We start from the raw sequence: 25,936 nt of genomic DNA, 5'->3' as shown, positions 1-25,936 counted from the left end.
AAAGTAAAAAAATATTTCAAAGTCTCCAGCACCATAAAATTGTCCAAACCGACAGCATGTTGTGGTGCAAAATAAAATCCGTGGAGCCAACTTTTTTCTCCCTTTCACGCAAGCCCTTTTATACCCTTTTACTCTAACCTTTTACTCTAACTAACTTAAAATTTTAACTTTTAGTGTCCATAGTCCTTTCTGATTGGTCCATTAGAGGGGTGGTGATGATCACCTCATGTACTCCTTGTTCAAACCAGTTTGCATTTTAGCAATGTTATCCTTTAATTTTTTCTCATGGCATTCATCTCAGATCTGTGCTTGTCATTCTCCTTTTGTAACACTTTTCATTATTATTTTTCATTACATTTCCTTTCTCACGGTCTTAGATGCAGGCATCCTGGCACATATCCTTATCCTAGGCCAAGCTGACCTTGACATCTCCCACTCCATGCACAGGCCATTCTATTCACTTGTTCTGCTCAAAGCGCATGCGTGGAGGCCATCTTTTCCCGAAGTGCCGCCAATGATTCAGTAAACAGCCATTTTCCCCGACCAGGACGCGCAGGCCTCAATAGGTACTAATGCGAAAATAAACACAACAGAAATTAGATTGAGAATTATAGCCCTTCTGTTTACCTCCCTCCATTCTAATTTTCCCAGTTAGTTGTTACCTAGCAAAAGCAAACATATAGCGTCATTTTTTTAGAAAACGGCAATCGTTCATTAACCTTTTCTGTGTTTAGCAAACGGCCACGGAAAATCCATCAGACTATTTACCTTCACGAGGCACACGCATATAATTATTTTTATTTCTTGTGTTAAATCATGAAGTAATTATTCATCAAAGATGATGAGCTTCTGCCGGCAGAATTTCAAAAACCGTCACAGTATTTAAGAGCAAATGGCACTTAATTTAACATAGAAATTATTCGGTATGACAATAAGGGAAACATATTTTAGACAAAGTGGGCGCATAAAAAAGAACAATATTCTTACAACAAAGTGACATTGTGTGGCTGGGGTCTCGCATGCATCAAAATAATGTTGGCTGTCAGATTGCTACATTTTGAATTATTCTTTCTGTTCTTAAATATACATCTTTGACTCCAATGCAGGCACTTTCGCATCGTCACCCACCATCACCTCCGATGCAATGAGTACAGAGGAGACTTCTACCGCTACCACTGCGACATCTACTATCAACGTGACTACTCCAACAACAATGAAACCAACTCCTGCAGCTACATCTCACAGTCCTGCAACAACCACAGAACTAGTCACAACCCCATCCACACCCACCAGTGTAACGGCTGGGCAAGGTGCAACCCAACCTACTGCTACCACCGCGGGGCCCACGAAAACAGACACAACCACAACCAAGGACACAGCTGCTGAAAACTCCTCAGCTACGCCGACTAAGACTACGGAAACAGACACAACCAAGGACACAGCTGCTGAAAACTCCTCAGCTACGCCGACTAAGACTACTTCCGCATCACCAGAAACGCCCAGCGCAGGTAATGTTTTAAACCCATATCTAATCGATGCTTAGGCGCAGAACTACCTGACGACAGTAAACAACTATGTGGCTCGTGTCTTTTTCGTCTTCTGCAAACGGTAGCTCTGTCTGCAGATTCACATTATGCAAATAAGAGTGCGATATTGCATATGTTTTCAATGAAGATGAATCGTAACAGCCGCAGACACTATTGTAGCATCAAGCCGCTCAAGAAGGTGTTTCATGTTAGGATGAGCCTGTGAGCTGCTCGTCCAAGATGGATCCTTTGCTGTGATGCACCTAGGGTGACCAACTGGCATTGGTGCAAATTCAGGACGGTGAGTGTAAAAATTCAGGACAAAGGGTCAAAATTCAGGACACAAATTCAGGACAGGAGGTCAACATTCAGGACAAAACTTCAGGACAATTGGATACGTTTTACAGACACATCAGAGGTCGCGCAATGGAATATAAGTAAGCCCAGCCATATCCAAACATATTCAACCATTTGCAAACCTATCCATCATGCATCCTTCCATCTATCCTTTCACTCATCCATCCCTTCATCCATCCATCCACCCTAGCCATATGTACACTCATCCATCCACTCTTCTACCCATCCATCCATTCACTCATCCATCCAGCCATTTACCCTTTCACCCAACCAGCCAACCTTTCTCTTACTCATCCACCCAGTCACTCATCCTTCCACCCATCCACCCTTTCAGTCATCCACCATCCTCCCTTTCTCTCTCCATCGTCCCTTTCACTTAGCAATCCTTCCTTCCATCCATCCATCCACCCACCCATCCATCTACTCGTCCACTCATGAATCCATCCATTGACCCTATCACTCATCCATCCTTTCTCTCATCCATTTATCCTTTTACTCCTTCACTCATCTATTCATCCTTTAGTCCATCTACCCACCCTTTTACTCACTCATCCATCCTTACATCCACCCTTTCACTCATCTGTCCATCCATTCACCCTTGCACTTATCAATTCTTCAATCCATCCATCATTTCACTCATCCATCCACCCACCCACCCACTCACTCATCCACCTTTTCACTCATCCATCCTTTCACTCATCCATCCACCCTTTTACCCATCCAGCTACCCTTCCACCCATACATCCAGCTATTTACCTTTTCTCCCTTCCACCCTTCCACCACTCACTCATCAATCCATCCATCCTCTTTTATTATCCATCTATTCAATCTTTCATTCATCCATGCACCCTTTCACTAATTCATCCAGTCATCCACCCATCCCTTCACTTACTCACTCGCCCACCATTTCATGGGGGTGGAAAGGAGGGGGACCAAGATCCACCAGGGTGGGCACAGGGGTGGGTATGCAGTATCCTAGTATCATCTTGGTGTCTTCCAGGGTGGGGTAGGGCTCCTCACCCCCTCCTGGACAAGACAATGAGAAGTCAGTCTCTCTTTCCAAAATGTTACTTTTACCAACCCCCACTGTGATGTACAGTACTTAAAGGAGATACTCCGAGAGAACTGATTTAACTGATTGTCCGCCTTACTTTGTTAATCAGTGTGGGTGAGATTGTGCCATTTCTTTATTTTATTACATTAAAGACTGCATGTTTGAAGAATCGATGTTTGTTTAGAATTTAGTGACAGTTATTAAGCTCTGTGCTGTGATGAGAACCACGTGCTGCCTCGGTGTAATCCAGACCGATTGTAGGATGTTTGGGGCCATGGGCAGAAAGGGAATGTCTCACACAAATTGCAGATACAAGACGCATTCAGGGCTGTTTGCATCTCAATAGATGCCCCTGCTCCTGAACCTGCAGCCCTTCCCTCTCAGCCACCTTCAAGCACCTCTTAACAGCTCATCAAGGGTTGGAGGTGTGAGGGGTGGGGGCTGCTGCTTCAAGAGCAGGGGCATCTATTCAGATGCAAACAGCCCTGAATGCGTCATGTCAAGTCAAGACGGGAGGTGAGTGGAAGCTATGCCTGCTTTAGGGATTTGCGACCGTGCCCGGTTAAAATGACGGATAAATGGCGTCCGTTAAAGAATCCTTCACGGACAACGGACAGACGGCCGAAATTACGGACTGTCCGTGAAATTTACGGACGGTTGGTCACCCTAGATTAGGGTGACCAACTGGCATTGGTGCAAATTCAGGACGGTGAGTGTAAAAATTCAGGACAAAGGGTCAAAATTCAGGACACAAATTCAGGACAGGAGGTCAACATTCAGGACAAAACTTCAGGACAATTGGATAAGTTTTACAGACACATCAGAGGTCGCGCAATGGAATATAAGTAAGCCCAGCCATATCCAAACATATTCAACCATTTGCAAACCTATCCATCATGCATCCTTCCATCTATCCTTTCACTCATCCATCCCTTCATCCATCCATCCACCCTAGCCATATGTACACTCATCCATCCACTCTTCTACCCATCCATCCATTCACTCATCCATCCAGCCATTTACCCTTTCACCCAACCAGCCAACCTTTCTCTTACTCATCCACCCAGTCACTCATCCTTCCACCCATCCACCCTTTCAGTCATCCACCATCCTCCCTTTCTCTCTCCATTGTCCCTTTCACTTAGCAATCCTTCCTTCCATCCATCCATCCACCCACCCATCCATCTACTCATCCACTCATGAATCCATCCATTGACCCTATCACTCATCCATCCTTTCTCTCATCCATTTATCCTTTTACTCCTTCACTCATCTATTCATCCTTTAGTCCATCTACCCACCCTTTTACTCACTCATCCATCCTTACATCCACCCTTTCACTCATCTGTCCATCCATTCACCCTTGCACTTTTCAATTCTTCAATCCATCCATCATTTCACTCATCCATCCACCCACCCACCCACTCACTCATACACCTTTTCACTCATCCATCCTTTCACTCATCCATTCACCCTTTTACCCATCCAGCTACCCTTCCACCCATACATCCAGCTATTTACCTTTTCTCCCTTCCACCCTTCCACCACTCACTCATCAATCCATCCATCCTCTTTTATTATCCATCTATTCAATCTTTCATTCATCCATGCACCCTTTCACTAATTCATCCAGTCATCCACCCATCCCTTCACTTACTCACTCGCCCACCATTTCATGGGGGTGGAAAGGAGGGGGACCAAGATCCACCAGGGTGGGCACAGGGGTGGGTATGCAGTATCCTAGTATCATCTTGGTGTCTTCCAGGGTGGGGTAGGGCTCCTCACCCCCTCCTGGACAAGACAATGAGAAGTCAGTCTCTCTTTCCAAAATGTTACTTTTACCAGCCCCCACTGTGATGTACAGTACTTAAAGGAGATACTCCGAGAGAACTGATTTAACTGATTGTCCGCCTTACTTTGTTAATCAGTGTGGGTGAGATTGTGCCATTTCTTTATTTTATTACATTAAAGACTGCATGTTTGAAGAATCGATGTTTGTTTACAATTTAGTGACAGTTATTAAGCTCTGTGCTGTGATGAGAACCACGTGCTGCCTCGGTGTAATCCAGACCGATTGTAGGATGTTTGGGGCCCTGGGCAGAAAGGGAATGTCTCACACAAATTGCAGATACAAGACGCATTCAGGGCTGTTTGCATCTCAATAGATGCCCCTGCTCCTGAACCTGCAGCCCTTCCCTCTCAGCCACCTTCAAGCACCTCTTAACAGCTCATCAAGGGTTGGAGGTGTGAGGGGTGGGGGCTGCTGCTTCAAGAGCAGGGGCATCTATTCAGATGCAAACAGCCCTGAATGCGTCATGTCAAGTCAAGACGGGAGGTGAGTGGAAGCTATGCCTGCTTTAGGGATTTGCGACCGTGCCCGGTTAAAATTACGGATAAATGGCGTCCGTTAAAGAATCCTTCACGGACAACGGACAGACGGCCGAAATTACGGACTGTCCGTGAAATTTACGGACGGTTGGTCACCCTACCCTAGATGCACCTTGAAAGGCCACGATCGGATGCAGCGAGGACCAGGGAGCTGCGGGTAATAGCAGACTAAAGAGGGGCTGAGTTGTTAGCTCAATATCCAAATCCCGTTTATGTAGGAGTCCATCTTGAAATGGACGCCCCAAATAACCCTCGGGCTGATTGTTGGAACGTACACTCCATGTGGGGCTCAACTCCCTGATTAATCTATGATGTGCATTTTGTACCTTGTGGTCATTGCGTTTCGCAAAGCATGTCTCACACACAGGATTTATTCACTGTTAAGGAGCGTAGTTTCCATTGATCAAGTTGGTTCAGTGGCACTGCTGGCACAGAGTCCCGAGGGCCTGACTGAACCCTGATTATTGCTGTATTTTATTATTCAAATGTGTGTGGGGGTTGACGATATACAAAACGAATGCCCCCCTGCTGAATGTGAGGAGAGGCACCCATTTCTCACAGATGTTCACTGGGCTTCGGATGAATGGGGCGCCCTGAATTGTTGGGGGGAGGGGGAGGGCCTGAAGGCTTGCCCTCCCTCCCCCCCCCCCCCCCCCCTGCGTCGCAAGGCCTGCAGGGCCCTATGTTACGGCCCTGCAGGGGCCATTTCCTTTTTTGCTCTGTGACCCGTTACTCTCACAGTTACCTATTGCCTGTTCTTTCGGATACCTCACTTCAAATAATTGTTTAAGCAGCAGATTGTGAATAGCTGTAAAGAACATCTGGATTGCTGTAGAGATCAACATTCCTCTTTAGCTTGTTTTCTTTAGTTTGAATCATTTTTATTAGAAAAAGTCATAAAATACAATAACGCAACTCTAGAAAATTCATAGCGATTTTCAGTGTAAAGCTGAAAATTCAACACTGCAACTCTAGCAAGAAGGACATTGTTAAAAATAAAACACAACAAGTCGGGAAGGCTATAGTCCAATTAGTGTTTAATTCAAAATCGCAAGCACAACGACAAAATATCCAAGAAAACAGTCAGCTGGATCTTAAAATTTATAGAAAATCAACATTATATACATTTTTCGCTTAGTAGAAGTCAATGAAACTTCGTTGCGTGACAGAAACTTGTTGCTCTCAGCGAAAACCTCCCCTAGGAGGTGCTGAATGGTGTTGATGGGAAGATGTCATTCATGTTCACAATATTTGTCTCACTATTCTCACAAAACCTTTAAAACAAGGTTACATTGTAAGGAAATGCGCACGGGACAACCCTAAACCATAAGGCTTTTTTGAGACTACTAGAGTTATGAAAATTAGGAAGCATGTTTAGTGTTACAGAAAGCTTCGAACTATTCTAAAATTACATTAATATTTGATTCAAAATAGTTAATACGTTGAGGGCTATATGTGCATTTAGTAACACAACATTATATGAAAGTAAATTAGTATAATACAGGCAAGATTTTAAGTTTATTTTCACAGCCCCATTTTTTCCAAAAGGAAACAATTTTTCTTACAGTAGTCACATTAAGTATAATCTTATAATTTCTTTATTAATCTCATTATTCCAACTTTGCTCACCATCATGAGTGGTAGCCAGCAGAAAAGTGTGGCAGTGCTATTATTTGTGTAAGTGGTTGGATGATGCACAATTTTAGCCTAATAGCTATAAATATAACAACCTTGATCAGAACAATACCAATAATGGATTCATATATCTTCATACCCCAAGAGCCGAAACACCTACAACCACATCAGATTCTGTTAAGGCTTGGTCACTTTATATTTCAATGTATTATCTTTACATTTTCCTTAATATTATCTATTTTTCATGGATGCTAAGTGAAGTGTTGGGTTGATGAGTGCAGCTTTCGGTCCCTACAATAGCACAGACCTCTACTTTCCCCGCTAAGAGACAATCTAAAGCTATTCTGTTTTGGATCAGCATCTTGGTACTGGCATCTAACTGTTCTGTCACTTATCCCAAAGGTACTGAGGTGTAATTTGCTATTTCTTCCAAAATGTCTGCATTTTTTCTTATCTCATCTAAAGTCACAGACATTCCATACATGGGAATTAAAGTGGAGAAGAATCAGAAGGTAGTTGAAATAGCTGCCTGCTACTCTTTTCTCTAAGGGATGATCATCAAAGTGTCTTACGTCTGGAAACATGTACATTTGCATAACAAGTCCCAGTCTGGTCTGAAGGCAGCCAGGGGTAAGCTTGTGATCCACAAATGAAATATTCATGACCTCTTTGTGGGTGATGTTTGAGAAACATCAGTCTGAGGGGAAGGTACTATTCAAAAGGAGGTGACTCAAAATAAAGGGTCTCCACTGTTAAATCACATTTTTCGTGTCCAACAAAAATACTAGAGACATTTTATCTGTGCTCAAAAGTAAGTCCTTGCTCAGTCGTTGCAAGACATGTTGCATATGGCATATTACAATTGAAAGGGTTATTAAACTTTTCAAGGCATGGGAGGAAAGAGTGAAAGATGAAGTCTATGCCTGAGCTGGAAACCTGAAGGCATATATCATTAAAACTCATGGGCACTCCGATCAAAGGAATGCTATCTCCCACATTCTCAGATATGTGTGTGCATATCCAAAAGGGGGAAGAGGTATTGTTCAGTGTCTACTTTTCTAGCAGAAACACATTTGAGATACCCTTGTAAGTAAAGCGGTAACTCCGTGCAAAGGAAGTTGCAGTACGGTTCGGTCTCGGAAAATTCCCCATTCTGCCGCAAGAATGTATCCACCAGCAGCCAGATGCTCAAGGCCATACACACACACAGATCTGATATCCAGTAAAATGAGGTGGCTTACCTTGGAAGCATACAGGAGCAATGAGAAGCTGTTGAGGCAGCAAAACATGGTGGTAGTGGAATAGGCATGGCGAGGAGCATAGAGTCTTTGACCCACTGTTAGAAATTGGGTTGTGGTGGTTGACTAGGGTATGACCCCAAATCAAGCAGCAACCACAATCCTAGACAGGTTAAGAAGCAGGCAAACCCTAAATTAACCTGTGCTCACCCTCTGATGGCTTGGCACTGAGCAGTCAGGCTAAACTTTAGAGGCAATGTGTAAGGTATTTGTGTAACACTTCAAGCAGTAAAACAGTGAAAACACCCCACAAAAAATAACACAATGTTAGAGACATAGAGCTTAATGTAGTAAATCAAACAAGACTAAAGCAACACAAATCCAATCATGTAACCGGAGTTATGAATTTTTAAAGAATAAACTGTAAAATACCACTTAAAAGCATAAAGTGCCTGTAGGAAGGTGGATACCAGACTATGGTTGCCTCAGATTTTTTGCCTAGTGTTTAGCTGGTTTTCGACTTAGTTGGCCTGGGATCCTGCTAATCAGGCCGCAGGCTATCTGCTCTCACTTTAAAATGGATTCCATGTACCCTAGGTACATCTCCAATTGGATACTGGGTCACCTTATGAGCCCCTGTACAGTGCACTATAGGTACCCAGGGCATAGGTGCATCTAAGGCCTACAAGGGGCTGCAGCATGTATTATGCCACCCCTGGCTGGCCACCCAAATTGACACAACTGGCTAATCACTCAGCTGGGGAAAGGTGGTGTAATCACCCTTTGCTTTAGATATAGTATACCTATATATAACCTTATATCTAGACACATATATACCTATAAGTCACTCTATGGCAGGCCTTAACAATCCTGGAGGCAGAGTGCTTGGTTTTATGTGAGATGGTGCTCTAGCATGAGCTGAGCCTGTCTGCAGCTTTCCGAACCATGTCCCTATAGCTGTTCTAGGATATTGCCATACCATATACTCTTAAGTGCATTATGAACCTCGCAGTTGAATGCTAACTCTGGTTTGGCTTTATCAAAACATGTCGAATAAGGTGTCATATGATTTGGAATACTACCGCCTCGCCAGTTCTGCCGACGGGGGTAGCATTCCACCCTTCTAAAGGGAGAAGACATGTTGTTCCTACTATTCCCGGTTAAAGTTAACCAGAGCCTCAGCATCACAAAATGGATGCTGCTACCACAGACACAAGTCTCACCACCTGCTGCTGCCAGCGAGGGAGGCTTGGACAATAGGTTTCCTGCCTTGGGAGGTGCTAGCACCACCCCAGACAGGCTTTTGTGTATTGGGGCAGGGAGGGCTGAAAGAAATGAGACACTGCCTGGGGCACACAAGGTGTCCCATGCATAGTCCAGTTCAAACCGGTGCTGGGGCCCCTCCAGCCCCAGCTCTGGTGCAAAACTGGGCAAAGGGAAAGGGGTGTAACCACCCCTTCCCTGGTCCCACCCATAGGAGGGACCTAGCAGGTAATCCAGCCCCTAGATTTGGTACCATAACATCCTTCTCCACCGTGTCGAGCAAGCCGGTATCCGGGGCTCGGCTCTGGTCTGGATTAAATCCTTCTTGACAGGCAGAACCCAGGCCGTTCACCTGGGTCCTTTCACGGCTACTAGGGAACCATTCATCGGTGGAGTGCCTCAGGGTTCCTCTCTGTCTTCCCTGCTTTTTAATCTTTATCTTCGCCCGCTTACCCATTCCCTGAAGAGCTGGGACATTACCGTCTTCAATTATGCAGACGACCTGCAAATCATCTTCCCTCTTAACACCCCTAACGCAGCTCTCGACTGTCAGGCGGTCATGTTACATATCCAGCAATGGATGAACCTTAATCAGCTCAAGCTGAACCCAGGGAAGACTGAGCTAATTCTCCCTGGCAGTAGCTCCACTCACTGGGGCCCACAGTTTTGGCCTACAGAGCTGGGCTCCCCGCCCATCCCGGCTAAATCGGCAAAGAGCCTGGGGGTTATCATAGACTCAGAGCTCTCCCTCAAGCCACAGGTTGGTGCAGTTGTATCCTCGTGTATGTTTCAGCTTCGGAGAATCAGGAAAGTTTCCCACCTACTCTCGCCTCAAGCCCTGATACAAGTTTTAATCGCCCTTGTGCTCTCCCGCCTGGATTTTTCCAACTCCTTGTATCATGGCCTACCGAAATACCTGCTACATAGGCTGCAAGTCGTGCAGAATCAGGCGGCCCGACTAGCCTTTAAGACCCCGAAGTGGCAGTCTGCAAAACCACTACTCTGTAAACTCCACTGGTTGCCGGTCGAACAGAGAGCTGCATTTAAGATCGGCTGCCTGACCTACAAAGCTGTGACTGGTACGTCCCCCGTCTTTCTGAAGTCCCTAGTGACTCCTTACCGTCCGGCACGCAACCTTCGGTCCTCCCACCGTCAACTTCTGACCGCAGTCCCAATCAAACTCAAAAAATATGGTGGTTGCAGATTTGCTCATCTGGCTCCCAAACTCTGGAACCAGTTGCCGTTATCTTTCAAATCCTCCATGTCTCTGCTGGAATTCAGAAAACTTCTTAAAACCAATCTTTTTGCACAGTCTGGCTAGCTCCCCCTCTCTACATCTCTCAGTACCACCCAGCGCCAGGAAACCTATGGTGACAGAGTGCTATACAAGTCCCTCTTAAGATAAGATAAGATAAGATAAGATATAGGTAGGAGCTGAGTCCCAAGACTTTATATTAATCCTGACTGAAACTCTAGACCTTTGACGATCTACTTGAAGAAGACGACTGAAGAATCTCCTTTGTGGTCAAGGAGTGACCACCCTGCACAAGCAGGCACCATCCAGCGATTAACGGCTTGCTTTGTCGCTGCCTCCCGCCGGAGCCTGAGCACAGACCCTGACAAGAACCAAACTTCCAGACATCCAACAGCCCGATCCACAGTCCCAGCAAAGTTGAGACCCGTGGAGGCGACGAGAGACGTGGGACCGGCCATCTTGAAAAGTCTGCGACCTGCTAACTGTGCAGCCCCCGAGGCCTCCTCGAAACTGTGCATTGGGGATTGAGAAGCCCCAGCCCCGAGCAGCATCTGCACCAAAGATCAGCCCTGCACCCTCCACGAGTTCTGTGTGGGGCCCTTTTGCATTTTCCTGCTCGACGCGTCTGCCCGGTCACTTGCCCGTTGGCTAGTGGCCATATTGGCAACGATCCTTTGAATTTACACTGCTGGTCTGGTTGCTCCAGACTGGTCCTTGCTTCCCTCAAAAGAAGCAGCCTCTCAGACCTTGCTGGTCTGAGTAAGAAGCCTACTTCGTATTCTGTGTGGGTTGCCTTTGCCAAGGCTTGTTGACTCCAATCCTGAAGCCAACACCGCCGACAGCGAGAGCCTTTGTGGGACAGTCCGTGCCTGACTCCTGGTCATCGTCGACGCCTCCTGGTCCACGTGGCTGCAGAGACAAGCTTCCCATCAGCACCTGATTGCTTCACGACATCGCCTGGTTCCTTCCTGGTCACTGGCTAGTGACCCAGACTCTGACCCCTCTGCTTTCAGGCCCTCTTCATCTTCGATCCCCCCATGGATCCATCCGGACACTTCTCTCCTGGTCGCCTGCAGCATCTTTTCTCCAGGCTCCATAGGATTCACCGACTAAACCAGGCACACTTTGACACCTATGCACCCGCTTCCTGTGGGTGAGGTAACGCGAGTACTACGGCGCTACTGTGGGTATCAACTATCCAACTGTCTAGGTTTCAAGTAACTTTCACCGAGTCCAGTCAGAAGTACCCTAAAAGAACTAGTTTTTAACTTGTACGTTCCCATTCATTCTCTATGGTAACATGCGTGTGTGATTAGACACTGCACACGCCTCCCGTGGGTCTCCTGCTTCCTAACTTTTGGTAGCTCAGCATAGCCCCACTGATTCCCTAGGCCCTAGGCCTATTCACTTTCCATGTAGTGGTCCTTATACCACTATTTTTGTGTATGGTTTAGCGTGCCCCTAGGGCCCTACTGTATTTTGTGCAACTTATTGTGTTCTAATTAAATATCTTGTATTGTGCTTGTGCCTCTGACCTCATAAAGAGTTCAGAGGGTTTGTCTAGTAATAAATAACATATATATTTTATATATATCCTGTGTGGTGTCCTTTCATTTGGTATTAAAGTGGTTACATATGGTAAAACAGCTGGCTTCACATGCCCTCTTGAGTTTAGCCTAAGACTGCTTTGTCCATGCTACCACTAGGATAGCTGGTCTATAAGGTTGACTTTACAACCATCACCATAAGGGTTGTTTGGACTGGTGCAAGGTGCTCACTAGAATAGTGAACATCATATACCAGGCCAACTTCTCACAGTGCCAACAAGGATATCTGGTCGTACTGGACCAGTTCAAAGTCAAAAGTTCAAGCTGACCTCCATGGAGCGTGGATTGGATACAGTTTTGGGTTAGTCCAGCTGAAGTTTTACTTTCGCAAGTTTCGTGCCAAGAGTCCCGTTCGCTGGGTAGAAGTTCACCGGTAGTAGCGTGGTCCAAAGAGCCAATCGGGAATTACACTTCTAAAATGGAATGATGTAATCCCAATGTTATCCTATGGGAGAGATAGGCCTTGCAGTAGTGTAAAACAAAATTGAGAGTTCTTCATTACCAGGACATGTAAAACTTAAAAGTACATGTCCTGCCTTTTAAACACATCGCACCCTGCTCTCTGGCAGGGCCTACCATAGGGGTGAAATAACTGTATGAAAAGGGATGTTTTTGGCCTGGCCAGAGGTTTATCTTGCCAGGTAAACATAACAGTTTACACTGCACACACAGGGTCTGCAATGTCATGCCTGAGACACGGTTAAGGGGCTACTTCAGTGGTTAGTACAATCAGTGCTCCAAGCCCACTAGTAGCATTTAATTCACAGGCCTGGGCATATGTAGGGCACGTTACAAAGGACTTCTAAGTAAATTAAATATGCCAATTAGGTATGAAGCAATGTTACCATGTCTTAGGGAGAAAGTACACATACTTTAGCATTGGTTAGCAGTGGTAAAGTAAGGAAAGTCCTAAGGCTAACAAAAATGTGGTCACAAAAATTGGAGAAGGGACGCAAAAAATGTGGGAGTGACCCTGTAGAGAGGGTCATTTTTCAACACACACCAATAGATGATGGGGCCACATCAGAAACTGTCTCAGCATATGGTGCAGGGCCAGGCATAGACTTAAAGCTGCAGCATAAGCAACCTTGTCTCTAGGCTGAACAGCTAATTTGCAGTGAGATGTGTGGATCCAAGTCGCCAAACAGTGGTATTTGCCAGCTGTGTTGGTGATGAGCAATATCTGGTAATATCTGATATGCAGGGCTGTAGTGTGGTCTTCCTCTGGAATACCCGAACATTGATCCATTCACCAGGCTGTAGAGAATGGCAGATCTTGGTGGGACACTCAGATAAGGTAGCTTGCTCCTGAGAACGGAAACTGGAAACACATTGTATAAGCTTCATGCAATACTGTAGAATAACATCATCCTTTAACTGTAAATCTACCTTGGTAGATGAGGCAGATATTTGATGAGAGCATCACAGATCAGCCGATAACTATTTCCAATGAGCTCAATTTTGTCTTATGGGAAAAGATCACTCTCCAAGGCCACACAGCTAATGGCAGGGCATTTTAGCTGTGTTTTGGATCATGTCTTAGCTATCTAATTCTTCAGTGTCCCATTATTCTTGCCTGCTGTGCCAACTGACCTGTGGTGATAGGCACACTGGAGATTGCGATCTAATATGCAGAAAACTGTCTACTCTACTGCTAACATGAAGTGGGTCCCTCGATCCCTACTGCTCAGTGTCCCAAACCTGAGAATGAAGTCTCTGAATAGCCACTTAGCTACTGTGTTGGCATCAGCAAGGACACAGGAGTACGCTACATCAAGCCTGAAAATATACACACCATTACAAGGGCATAGGAATATTTTGAACATTTGGGCCGCTGAAAAAAGTTTACCTGTACATGCACGAAGGAGCCTAAAGGGAAGGATGAGCAGAATGGAAGACCTTAATGCCTTGTCTGGCAGGTGACAAAGGATTGGAAATAGCTTTGGTATTTTGAAGAGAAGAGAGGTGCAGAAGAATGGGCTGCAGTGGCAAATATATTTTACATTGGTGCATGAGCCAGGATAGTTTTTCACTTTTGGAGGTGTGCTCCTACAATTGAGATGAATCCTTTAAAGTGGGGACAATAAATAAATCAGTTCTTACATCATACTTACCAATATAGAAAGTTTTAGAAAGTGCAGCACTTATAGCAGCTGAATCAGCTAGGGTATTATCCCTAGAAACATCGTTCGAGGGTACTGGTGAGCAGCACACTTCACCACTGCCAACCTTTCCAGCAACTGTAAGGCATATAAAAGATTGAGAATATACTGTCCATTTATGTAGGGTACTGCTGAGGTCAAGAAACCTCTTTGCATTCAAAGGATCCCAAAGTCATGCGTCACCCCCAAACACACACTTTCAGTCCGTGTACACAATAACGGTCTTTTCTTTGGCTAGTATGCAAGCCCAAGTGAGAGCAATGAGCTGTGCAACTCTGGGTGATTTCACAGTGGGCGAGTTGCAGCTTTCGACAATTTGGTATACAATGTAAACAGCCTAACCGCTAACTAATACACCTTCAGAATTTCTAAGACATGATCATTGACAAAACAAGTTAATTCACAGTTGTTAAAGGGTACGTCAATCAATTCAATATGTGGCTCAGTAACATGGGCAGTGGCTAAAATGTAATAATGTGGGTTTCCATCTCTACTAATAGGCATTGGAGAAGCAGGGTTCTGAAGAGGACAGTGGATCAAAGTTATATGGGAGGCAGACCACAACTGTATTCCATATTAAGACAGTAAAGCTGTGGAGAGATGCTGATTCCAATAGTGATGAGCAGCACAACCACAGAGTTGAGTACAACAACACTTAATGCAGAACTCTGCACAATGTTTTCAGATGCCTCAATAAGATTTGTAAAGTATATAAAAATGATGGATGGGACGCTTGAATTAATCTCAGTTACTGGGGCCACATCCCAATCTATAGTTATTTTGCACACCATGCCACATCAGGTTGAACCCAGCTATTTAAAATCAGTATTGACCCTGCTCCAACGATAACAGTCAGACCTGAACTGCCAAGCCACCTCCTCACTAAATTGGAACACAAGCAATCCAGAACTGGTTTCACGCTTGTTATGGGCTCATCAGCTGGGTATAACTTGGTTCCAGAGACACAGTGTGCATGGGACCTATGTCTAGCCATACCCGTCCCACTTAGGGTGAGACACTAAAGTATACAAAAGTGATGGATGGAATGGTTTACTTAATCTCAGTCACTGGAGGTTACTCAGATCCGCATCCAAATCCATCATTATTTTGCACACCATGCCACCTCAGCTTGGACTCAGCAAAATGCAAATCAGTCTTGACCCTGCTCCAATGGGAACAGTCCAGCCTGAACTGCCAAGCCATATCCTCCCTGAACCAGAACACAAGCAACTCAAGACTGTTTTCGCCCTTGTTTTAAGCTCATCAGCTGGGCACAGCTTGATTCCAGTGACACAGTGTGCATGAGACACACATCTGTGCACACCGTCCCACTTACGGTGACACCCTAAAGTATACAAAAAGTGAATGATGGTATGCTTACATTAATCTCAGCCACTGGCAGCATCCCAATCCATTGTTATTTTGCACACCGTTCCACCTCATTTTGGACACAGCTAAATACAAATCAGTCTTGACCCTGCTTCAATGGGCACAGTCCATCCTGAACTTTCAAGCTAGTTTCTCCCTGAACCAGAACACAAGCAACCCAGAACTGCTTTGTTCTTTGTTATGGGCTTATCAGCCTGGAATAGCTTGGCTCCAGTGACAGCGTGCATACCCGCTTAGTTGACACGCTAAATTATACAAAAAGTGATGGATGGAATGCTTCAATTAATCTCATGCACTAGTAATTCTTTGGGCCTCATCCCAGTGCATCGATATTTTGCACACATTGCCAACTCAGATTGAACCCAGCTATAAGCAAGTCAGTCATGACCCTGCTCTATAGAAACAGCCCATCCTGAACTGCCAAGCCAGGTCCCCCCTGAAACAGAACACAAGCAAGCAAGGGCAGGTTCTGCAGAACGGGCATGCTCAGATGTGGGTCCTTTGCTCACTGTGTCACTGGAGCCAGGCATACAATATAATTCAGAAAAAGGGGGTGGTGATGGACAGAGTCTCTGAATTAAGCAGAACACTCCTACCCAGATCAGGGCTTGATCCATCACCGTTTTTTAGCTCACTGCACCATCCCAGCTCAGAACCTGACTACATGCAAATTAGTCTGTCCCTGGCCCAGTGCATCATGGGAACAGGGCAGACCAAACTACCAAGCCAATTCTTATACCGAAACTTTTTTTTTTTTTTTTGGGGCCAGGGACAGACTGATTTGCATATAGCCAGGTTCTGAGCTGGGATGGTGCAGTGAGATAAATAACGGTGATGGATCAAGCCCTGATCTTTGGACTGGGTAAGAGTGGTCTGCTTAATTCAGACACTCTGTTCATCACCACCCCCTTTTCTGAATCGTTTTTGGCCACTATAGGTGTGCCAGGGTATACTCAGACATGAGTCCCTTTCTCACTGCACCATCAGGATTCAAGCAAGCCGGGCTGAAGACGGCTGAAATGCTAGAAACCGGTCCCCGGTAGCTTGTCTTCTTTCTGGTGAAGAATTGGCTTGGTAGTTTAGTCTGCCCTGTTCCCATGATGCACTGGGCCAGGGACAGACTGATTTGCACATAGCCAGGTTCTGAGCTGGGATGGTGCAGTGAGATAAATAACGGTGATGGATCAAGCCCTGATCTTTGGACTGGGTAAGAGTGGTCTGCTTAATTCAGACACTCTGTTCATCACCACCCCCTTTTCTGAATCGTTTTTGGCCACTATAGGTGTGGCAGGGTATACTCAGACATGAGTCTCTTTCTCACTGCACCATCAGGATTCAAGCAAGCCGGGCCGAAGACGGCTGAAATGCCAGAAACCGATCCCCGGTAGCTTGTCTCCTTTCTGGTGAAGAATTGGCTTGGTAGTTTAGTCTACCCTGTTCCCATGATGCACTGGGCCAGGGACAGACTGATTTGCATATAGCCAGGTTCTGAGCTGGGATGGTGCAGTGAGATAAACACGGTGATGGATCAAGCCCTGATCTTTGGACTGGGTAAGAGTGGTCTGCTTAATTCAGACACTCTGTTCATCACCACCCCCTTTTCTGAATCGTTTTTGGCCACTATAGGCGTGGCAGGGTATACTCAGACATGAGTCCCTTTCTCACTGCACCATCAGGATTCAAGCAAGCCGGGCCGAAGACGGCTGAAATGGCAGAAACCGGTCCCCGGTAGCTTGTCTCCTATCTGGTGAAGAATTGGCTTGGTCGTTTAGTCTGCCCTGTTCCCATGATGCACTGGGCCAGGGACAGACTGATTTGCATATAGCCAGGTTCTGAGCTGGGATGGTGCAGTGAGATAAATAACGGTGATGGATCAAGCCCTGATCTTTGGACTGGGTAAGAGTGGTCTGCTTAATTCAGACACTCTGTTCATCACCACCCCCTTTTCTGAATCGTTTTTGGCCACTATAGGTGTGGCAGGGTATACTCAGACATGAGTCCCTTTCTCACTGCACCATCAGGATTCAAGCAAGCCGGGCCGAAGACGGCTGAAATGGCAGAAACCGGTCCCCGGTAGCTTGTCTCCTTTCTGGTGAAGAATTGGCTTGGTAGTTTAGCCTGCCCTGTTCCCATGATGCACTGGGCCAGGGACAGACTGATTTGCATATAGCCAGGTTCTGAGCTGGGATGGTGCAGTGAGATAAATAACGGTGATGGATCAAGCCCTGATCTTTGGACTGGGTAAGAGTGGTCTGCTTAATTCAGACACTCTGTTCATCACCACCCCCTTTTCTGAATCGTTTTTGGCCACTATAGGTGTGGCAGGGTATACTCAGACATGAGTCCCTTTCTCACTGCACCATCAGGATTCAAGCAAGCCGGGCCGAAGACGGCTGAAATGCCAGAAACCGGTCCCCGGTAGCTTGTCTCCTTTCTGGTGAAGAATTGGCTTGGTAGTTTAGTCTGCCCTGTTCCCATGATGCACTGGGCCAGGGACAGACTGATTTGCATATAGCCAGGTTCTGAGCTGGGATGGTGCAGTGAGATAAATAACGGTGATATATCAAGCCCTGATCTTTGGACTGGGTAAGAGTGGTCTGCTTAATTCAGACACTCTGTTCATCACCACCCCCTTTTCTGAATCGTTTTTGGCCACTATAGGTGTGGCAGGGTATACTCAGACATGAGTCCCTTTCTCACTGCACCATCAGGATTCAAGCAAGCCGGGCCGAAGACGGCTGAAATGCCAGAAACCGGTCCCCGGTAGCTGTCTCCTTTCTGGTGAAGAATTGGCTTGGTAGTTTAGTCTGCCCTGTTCCCATGATGCACTGGGCCAGGGACAGACTGATTTGCATATAGCCAGGTTCTGAGCTGGGATGGTGCAGTGAGATAAATAACGGTGATGGATCAAGCCCTGATCTTTGGACTGGGTAAGAGTGGTCTGCTTAATTCAGACATTCTGTTCATCACCACCCCCTTTTCTGAATCGTTTTTGGCCACTATAGGTGTGGCAGGGTATACTCAGACATGAGTGCCTTTCTCACTGCACCATCAGGATTCAAGCAAGCCGGGCCAAAGACGGCTGAAATGCCAGAAACCGGTCCCCGGTAGCTTGTCTCCTTTCTGGTGAAGAATTGGCTTGGTAGTTTAGTCTGCCCTGTTCCCATGATGCACTTGGCCAGGGACAGACTGATTTGCATATAGCCAGGTTCTGAGCTGGGATGGTGCAGTGAGATAAATAACGGTGATGGATCAAGCCCTGATCTTTGGACTGGGTAAGAGTGGTCTGCTTAATTCAGACACTCTGTTCATCACCACCCCCTTTTCTGAATCGTTTTTGGCCACTATAGGTGTGGCAGGGCATACTCAAACATGAGTCCCTTTCTCACTGCACCATCAGGATTCAAGCAAGCCGGGCCGAAGACGGATGAAATGCCAGAAACCGGTCCCCGGTAGCTTGTCTCCTTTCTGGTGAAGAATTGGCTTGGTAGTTTAGTCTGCCCTGTTCCCATGATGCACTGGGCCAGGGACAGACTGATTTGCATATAGCCAGGCTCTGAGCTGGGATGGTGCAGTGAGATAAATAACGGTGATGGATCAAGCCCTGATCTTTGGACTGGGTAAGAGTGGTCTGCTTAATTCAGACACTCTGTTCATCACCACCCCCTTTTCTGAATCGTTTTTGGCCACTATAGGTGTGGCAGGGTATACTCAGACATGAGTCCCTTTCTCACTGCACCATCAGGATTCAAGCAAGCCGGGCCGAAGACGGCTGAAATGCCAGAAACCGGTCCCCGGTAGCTTGTCTCCTTTCTGGTGAAGAATTGGCTTGGTAGTTTAGTCTGCCCTGTTCCCATGATGCACTGGGCCAGGGACAGACTGATTTGCATATAGCCAGGTTCTGAGCTGGGATGGTGCAGTGAGATAAATAACGGTGATGGATCAAGCCCTGATCTTTTGACTGGGTAAGAGTGGTCTGCTTAATTCAGACACTCTGTTCATCACCACCCCCTTTTCTGAATCTTTTTTGGCCACTATAGGTGTGGCAGGGTATACTCAGACATGAGTCCCTTTCTCACTGCACCATCAGGATTCAAGTAAGCCGGGCCGAAGACGTCTGAAATGCCAGAAACCTGTCCCCGGTAGCTTGTCTCCTTTCTGGTGAAGAATTGGTTTGGTAGTTTAGTCTGCCCTGTTCCCATGATGCACTGGGCCAGGGACAGACTGATTTGCATATAGCCCGGTTCTGAGCTGGGATGGTGCAGTGAGATAAATAACGGTGATGGATCAAGCCCTGATCTTTGGACTGGGTAAGAGTGGTCTGCTTAATTCAGACACTCTGTTCATCACCACCCCCTTTTCTGAATCGTTTTTGGCCACTATAGGTGTGGCAGGGTATACTCAGACATGAGTCCCTTTCTCACTGCACCATCAGGATTCAAGCAAGCCGGGCCGAAGATGGCTGAAATGCCAGAAACCGGTCCCCGGTAGCTTGTCTCCTTTCTTTTTTTTTATTTTTTTTTTATTTTTTTCTTTTTTTTTTCTTTTTTTTTGAAAACCTTTATTGAGCCTTCACAGGTAATACACAGCTTGTCGCCTACAACCCAACCGGGCCGGCCGCTAAGAAAGCGTTAAGCAAATAGACATACATTATTACAGTACAATTGCACCTGCGGCCGTGAGGACGTGAGGGTGATGCTCCAAAAAGAAATTGTGAAGAAGGAGTTGCGAATGGTCCATGCCGAATTAAGAGGTTTTCGTTTTCTGTTTTATACCTAAAAAAGAACATTCAAACTTCGGGAAATCACATTGCCTTCGATACAGGAAACTTAATGCCAGTTAGGTGGAAGCGTACTTCCGAGTCCATGTCAACAGCACTTTACACACCTTGGTAGGTACCGTGGTAGTCGTCCCATTCCGTTACTCCGCCCCCACCCGGTGTCGCCCCCCCACCACTAAGCCCTCCCCGCACATTCACTCTTCCTCGTCCGACTCTAGTGTGTCACCTTCAGGAAGTGGCTCACAAATCTCACCTCGGTAAACATTCCATGGGGACCAAACTTTGTTCCACTTGGCCGGGCACCCCCTGGTCAGATACACTGCCCGTTCCGTGACCATGGCCCTGTCCATATTAACACACCATTGTGAGGCCTTCGGTAGATCTGCCACCCCCCAGCGCTGCGCGATATCCCTCTTAGCCATCATCATTCCAGTCGTTGCCCATAGGCGGCCATGCCGGGACAAGTCAGTTGGCTCCCACACATTAAGGAGGCAGCGACGAGGCTCTGGAAGCACTGAGATCTCCAGCACCTGTGAGACGGTGCGCATGACCTGACGCCAGTAGGTTTGTATCAGGGAGCAGTCCCAGAGTGTGTGGAATAGTGTGCCCTCCTCCCCGCAGCCCCGCAAGCAGAAGGGGTCAGGGGCTCGCTGTATGTGGTGAAGTAGTGTTCTGGTGTAATATGTTCTGTGCAGAACTTTGAGTTGGACGAGTCTCATTCTAGAGGATACGCCCGCTTCTTTAGGGGATGCCAGTGCCTCATTCCATTCGTGTTCATCCATCTCCCCCACGTCCTGCTCCCATTTTCCCTTAAGAGGCACTAGCGGGTCCGGGGAATTATTTAGGAGTTTCCGGTAGGTAAGGGAGGTGGCCTTTTCCACCATATAGTCAGTCAAGAGGCGATCCTCGAGCGGGGATGACTCTGGGAGAGTTGACCCCATTGGAATAGCCGCCAGTAGAGCATGACGAACTTGGACATACCGGTAGGTTTCATGTGGTCCCATTTCGTAGAGTTCCTTCAGGCGGTCAAACGTGATGACAGCCCCCCGGTCCCACATGTCCCCCACCGTTGAGATGCCAATATCGTCCCAGCGGGAGAACCCCTTACTGGTCCGAAGGTTGCCCAGAGCACGTGAGTCCCAGAGTGGGGTAAGCTTGGTGATAGTATCTTTCCATCCCAGCGCAGCGGTGGCTGCATGCCAGGTGGACACCGTGATCTTAGTGGGCCCTTTCAACGACCTGAGTTTACGTTTATCGTAAAGCGGGGCCAGCAGGGTACCAGCCCCCAGCTGGGCACGATCCGCCTGGAATGCAGGGTCCGATTGTGATGCGTGCAACCATTGATTGATCGGCCTAAGCTGGGCCGCCCAATAGTAAAGTTGGAGGTTAGGAAGTGCGATGCCACCCTCGTACCAGCCCTTACAGAGCTTGGCCTGAGCTATCCGTGCCGGGCGATTATTCCATAGCAGACCAGAGACCACCGCCGCCACCCTCTTGAAGTACCTAGGGGGCACAGCAAAAGGGGTATTGTCCAGGATATATAGAAAGCGGGGCATGGATTTCATTTTGAAGAGGGCTGCTTTCCCCAGCATCGTTAGCGGTAATCCTGCCCAGAAGCTCGCATCTCGCCTGAGGCGGTCCAGCGGTGGCGCCAGATTCAGTCTTTCGTATTCCGCCGGGTCACTCGTGACGTGAATACCAAGATACTTAAATGACGAGCCGGCCAGTCGTAGGGGGCAGGTGGAACCGACTGCGGGTGGGCTGCCCGTCAGGGCATATAATTCGGATTTAGTCCAATTAATGGTGTAGCCAGACACCTCCCCGTGGGCATTGCAAATGCGCAAGAGAGCCGGAACGCCGTGTTCAGGATCCGTCAGGTAGACCAGCATATCATCCGCGTAGAGCGAAATGCGGTCTTCCCAGCCCTCCTTCCATTGAATCCCCTTAAGCAAGGGGGTGGTCCTAATGCGGATCGCCAAGGGCTCCAGCGACAGCGCAAATAGCAGGGGGGAAAGAGGGCAACCCTGTCGGGTGCCGCGCCTGAGCGGGAAGGAGTGTGAGATGTGGCCATTCGCCACCACATGCGCTACCGGCATGGTGTACAGCAGTTTTACCCATGAGATGAAGACAGGGCCAAAACCCATGTACTGGAGAACCTCAAATAGATACGCCCACTCGACCATGTCAAAGGCCATCTTTGCATCGAGGGCCAAGATGGCCGCGGGTTCGCCAATGTCATCCGTTTTGGCCAACACCCCATGTACCCGCCGTAGATTGAGGGAGGTGTTCCTGTGGGGCATGAACCCCGACTGGTCGGGGTGAATAAGGTCAGGGAGGTGGGGCATGAGACGATTTGCCAGAAGTTTCGCCAGAATTTTGCTTTCTGCATTAAGTAAGGATATAGGGCGGTATGAGGAGCATTCCTCCGGGGGCTTACCAGGCTTAGGAATAGCCACAATCGTGGCCATTCGTTGGTCTAACGGGAGTACTCCCGTAGCACGGCATTCCTCGTACATTCGGAGCAGGTATGGGCTAAGAACAGCAGTGCGGTCCTGGAACCACTCAATTGGGATGCCGTTCGGTCCGAGCGCTTTGCCTGTATGTAGGGCCCCAATGGCGATCCGCAGTTCGTCAGCCGTAAAAGGCGCCTCAAGCTCAGCTGCCGCCTCGGGCAACAGTACCGGGATGGGCAGGTCATACAGTGCGCTTTGGGCCGCAATCGCAGTGACGTCCCGCTCTGGGGTGTAGACTCTCTCAAAGTGGGCAGCCAATGCTTCCACTATCCGAGCTGGGTCCGTGTGAATGTTCCCCTGTTCGTCCTTAACCTGTTGGATCCCCTTAGCGCTTCCACCTCTTTTGTCCAGCCAAGCCAACATTTTCCCTGCCTTGTCCCCCATATCATACACGCGGTTTTGTGTGTCAGTGATGTGACCTTGTGTAATGTGCCGAGCGTGGTCTGCATATAGACGCTGTGCCAGCATGAGCGCATGCAATGTGTCGTCAGTGGGGTCTGTTTCATGGGCCGCGGTTGTTTCGCGCAGTCGTAGCTCGAGCGCCGAGTGTTCCGCCGACTGTTCTCGTCTATACGAAGTTATGGAGCTAATGGCCTGCCCCCTCAGGACGGTCTTATAGGCCTCCCATAGCACCTCAGCCGAGGCTGCGGTAGGCTCATTCTCCATGAAGTAATGTGTCGTGGCAGTCTGCAGTGCCTTCCGGACCTTAGGTACCTTAAGATATGAGGCTCGCATCGGGAAGACGCGGTGGCGTAAGCGTGTTTGTGACGTAATGGTGAGAGTCAGTGGGGAGTGATCCGAGATGCCCCTAGGGTGAATGAGCACCTCTTCGACGCGCTGTAACCCATCCCCCAACGCCAGAAAGTGGTCAATGCGGGACAGACTATTATGGACGGTGGAGTGGAAGGTGTACTGTCGCAGTGTTGGGTGGACGTGTCGCCATATGTCTACTAGCCCCAGTGCCTCAAGGAACCTCTGGAATCTGGAGGGACCCCCGGGGAGGGCTGTTGCTGGGAATCTGTCGTGTTGTGGGTCAACAGGGGCATTAAAGTCCCCGCCTAGCAAGGTGTCTCCCTCGGGGAGGGACAGCAAGAAATCGCCCAGGGCAGGCAGCATCACTGAATGTAAGGACGGCGGGATATACACCGATACTACAGTCAGGGGGCGCCCTTCCCATTGACCACTCACCGCCGCAAAGCAGCCCTGTGAATCAGTTTTTGTGCTAACGGTGATAAAAGTAGAGGATTTTCTGAGCAGGATACCCGTGCCCCGGGACCCAGTGGAGAATTCGGAGTGGGCCAACATTGTATACCCTCGCCTGTCCAGGGCCTTGGTGGCAGTACCCATTAGATGGGTCTCTTGAAGGAGTACGAGGTCAGGTTTATGACGCTTGACCTCGGACAGAACAAGGCCGCGCTTCACTCTATCACCCAATCCGCGCACATTCCAGGCCAGAAGTTTGAGGGAGGAGCCGCCCAATCGCGTCTCACCCGCCTGCATCACGTTAGGCTGTGCACCCACCACCATCGAAACTTAGAGACAAAAACCATCAGTACACGGCCCACCCTCCCAGCATCGTTCCAGTAAATAGCACAGTACATTCTACATTTTGTGATCGATAGCATGAATCTCCCGTAAAACCACACAAATCCCCCCCCCAACACCCCCCACCCTGCCTCCCTGCCAAACGGACTCAAAACTGCCCGCCACCCCAACTTAGCAGAGCGCTTATCCCATATCAGAAACAGAGTACTTGCACGTCGGGGGAGAGTGTCCCCCAAGGCAGGCGGTCCCTTTGTAGCCCTCGGGTCGTCCGGGTCAGCGTCCATAAACGACTCGGTGAAGAATCAGAATGGGAGTACAGTTCAGGAGTAACTCGGTAGTCCCGTGTGGTCATTTCATTCGCCTCCAACAGCTCCCAAGTGGTCCTGCGACGGTGATCCATTCTCGCCGTTCCTGGGTGGAGAGCGTGAGCCCCGCCGGCTTTCTCCTCCCGACCTGTTGTGTCGACGGTTAGAGGTGCGGTCCACAGTGCGCCAGCCATCCAGCCACTCCCTGGCATTCTCTGCTGAGTCGAAAAACCAGACCTTCTTGTCCGCCACCACTCTCAGCCGGGCCGGAAACAGCATGGAGTACGGCAGTTCTTGGTCGCGAAGCGACTTTTTAACTTCGAGGAATGTTCTCCTCTTACGGGTGACCTCCGCCGTGTAGTCAGGAAAGAACGAAATCAGCAAATTCTGGATTTGGATGGGCGGTGCCACCCTGGCGGCTTGGAGGACTGCATCGCGGTCTCGAAAGTTGAAGAGTCTCGCCAAGATGGGGCGCGGGGCGGCTCCCGGGGTAGGCACCCCTCCCGGGACCCGGTGGGCCCGCTCTACTGTAAAGAAGTTAGACAGTCCCTTCGGGGCCAGTTTGGTCTTTATAAGGTCTTCAACGTATAGGTCCATGGCCCCCTTTGTTTCAGACTCCGGAACCCCCAAGATACGGACGTTGTTGCGTCTGGAACGCCCTTCCTGGTCATCCAACTTGCTTCTCAAAAGTTTATTGTCCGCCTGCAGCCTCTCCATTGCCACTTGTAGGTCGGAGACGTCTTCTATTAAGGATTTAGTCACCACCTCCACCTGCTTCACTCTTTCGCTCATTTTCTGGAGGTCGGCTCTGATAAGGGTAACCTCCGCCGCGGTCGAGCCCACCGTGGCCTGTACCTGCTCCAGTGCCCGTAGCACGTCGTCCAGCGTGGCCTTCTTAGCGCCGTCGTTGTCAGCGCCC

The 25,936-nt window shown here is 48.1% G+C and overlaps 1 protein-coding gene across 4 annotated transcripts in view; it reads left to right on the top strand.

Annotated features, from left to right (window-relative positions):
• Positions 1 to 25,936, top strand: part of MUC13 (mucin 13, cell surface associated) — an 818,501-nt gene that overhangs the window by 51,039 nt on the left and 741,526 nt on the right. For all 4 annotated transcript variants that reach the window (XR_015308476.1, XR_015308475.1, XM_086957098.1 and 1 more), the window contains exon 2: positions 1,107 to 1,508. Coding sequence is in view for 2 of the 4 variants with exons in the window: in XM_086957098.1 (XP_086813224.1) it covers positions 1,107 to 1,508 (402 nt within the window). In the remaining 2 variants the exon portion in view is untranslated. The remainder of the gene's footprint in view (positions 1 to 1,106; positions 1,509 to 25,936) is intronic.

This window comes from Lissotriton vulgaris, chromosome 2_1 (assembly GCF_964263255.1).
Source record: "Lissotriton vulgaris chromosome 2_1, aLisVul1.2, whole genome shotgun sequence".
NCBI classification, from domain to species: domain Eukaryota; kingdom Metazoa; phylum Chordata; class Amphibia; order Caudata; family Salamandridae; genus Lissotriton; species Lissotriton vulgaris.
The sequence above is the reverse complement of the archived record's forward strand: the minus strand, read 5'-3'. Positions and strand labels throughout refer to the sequence as shown.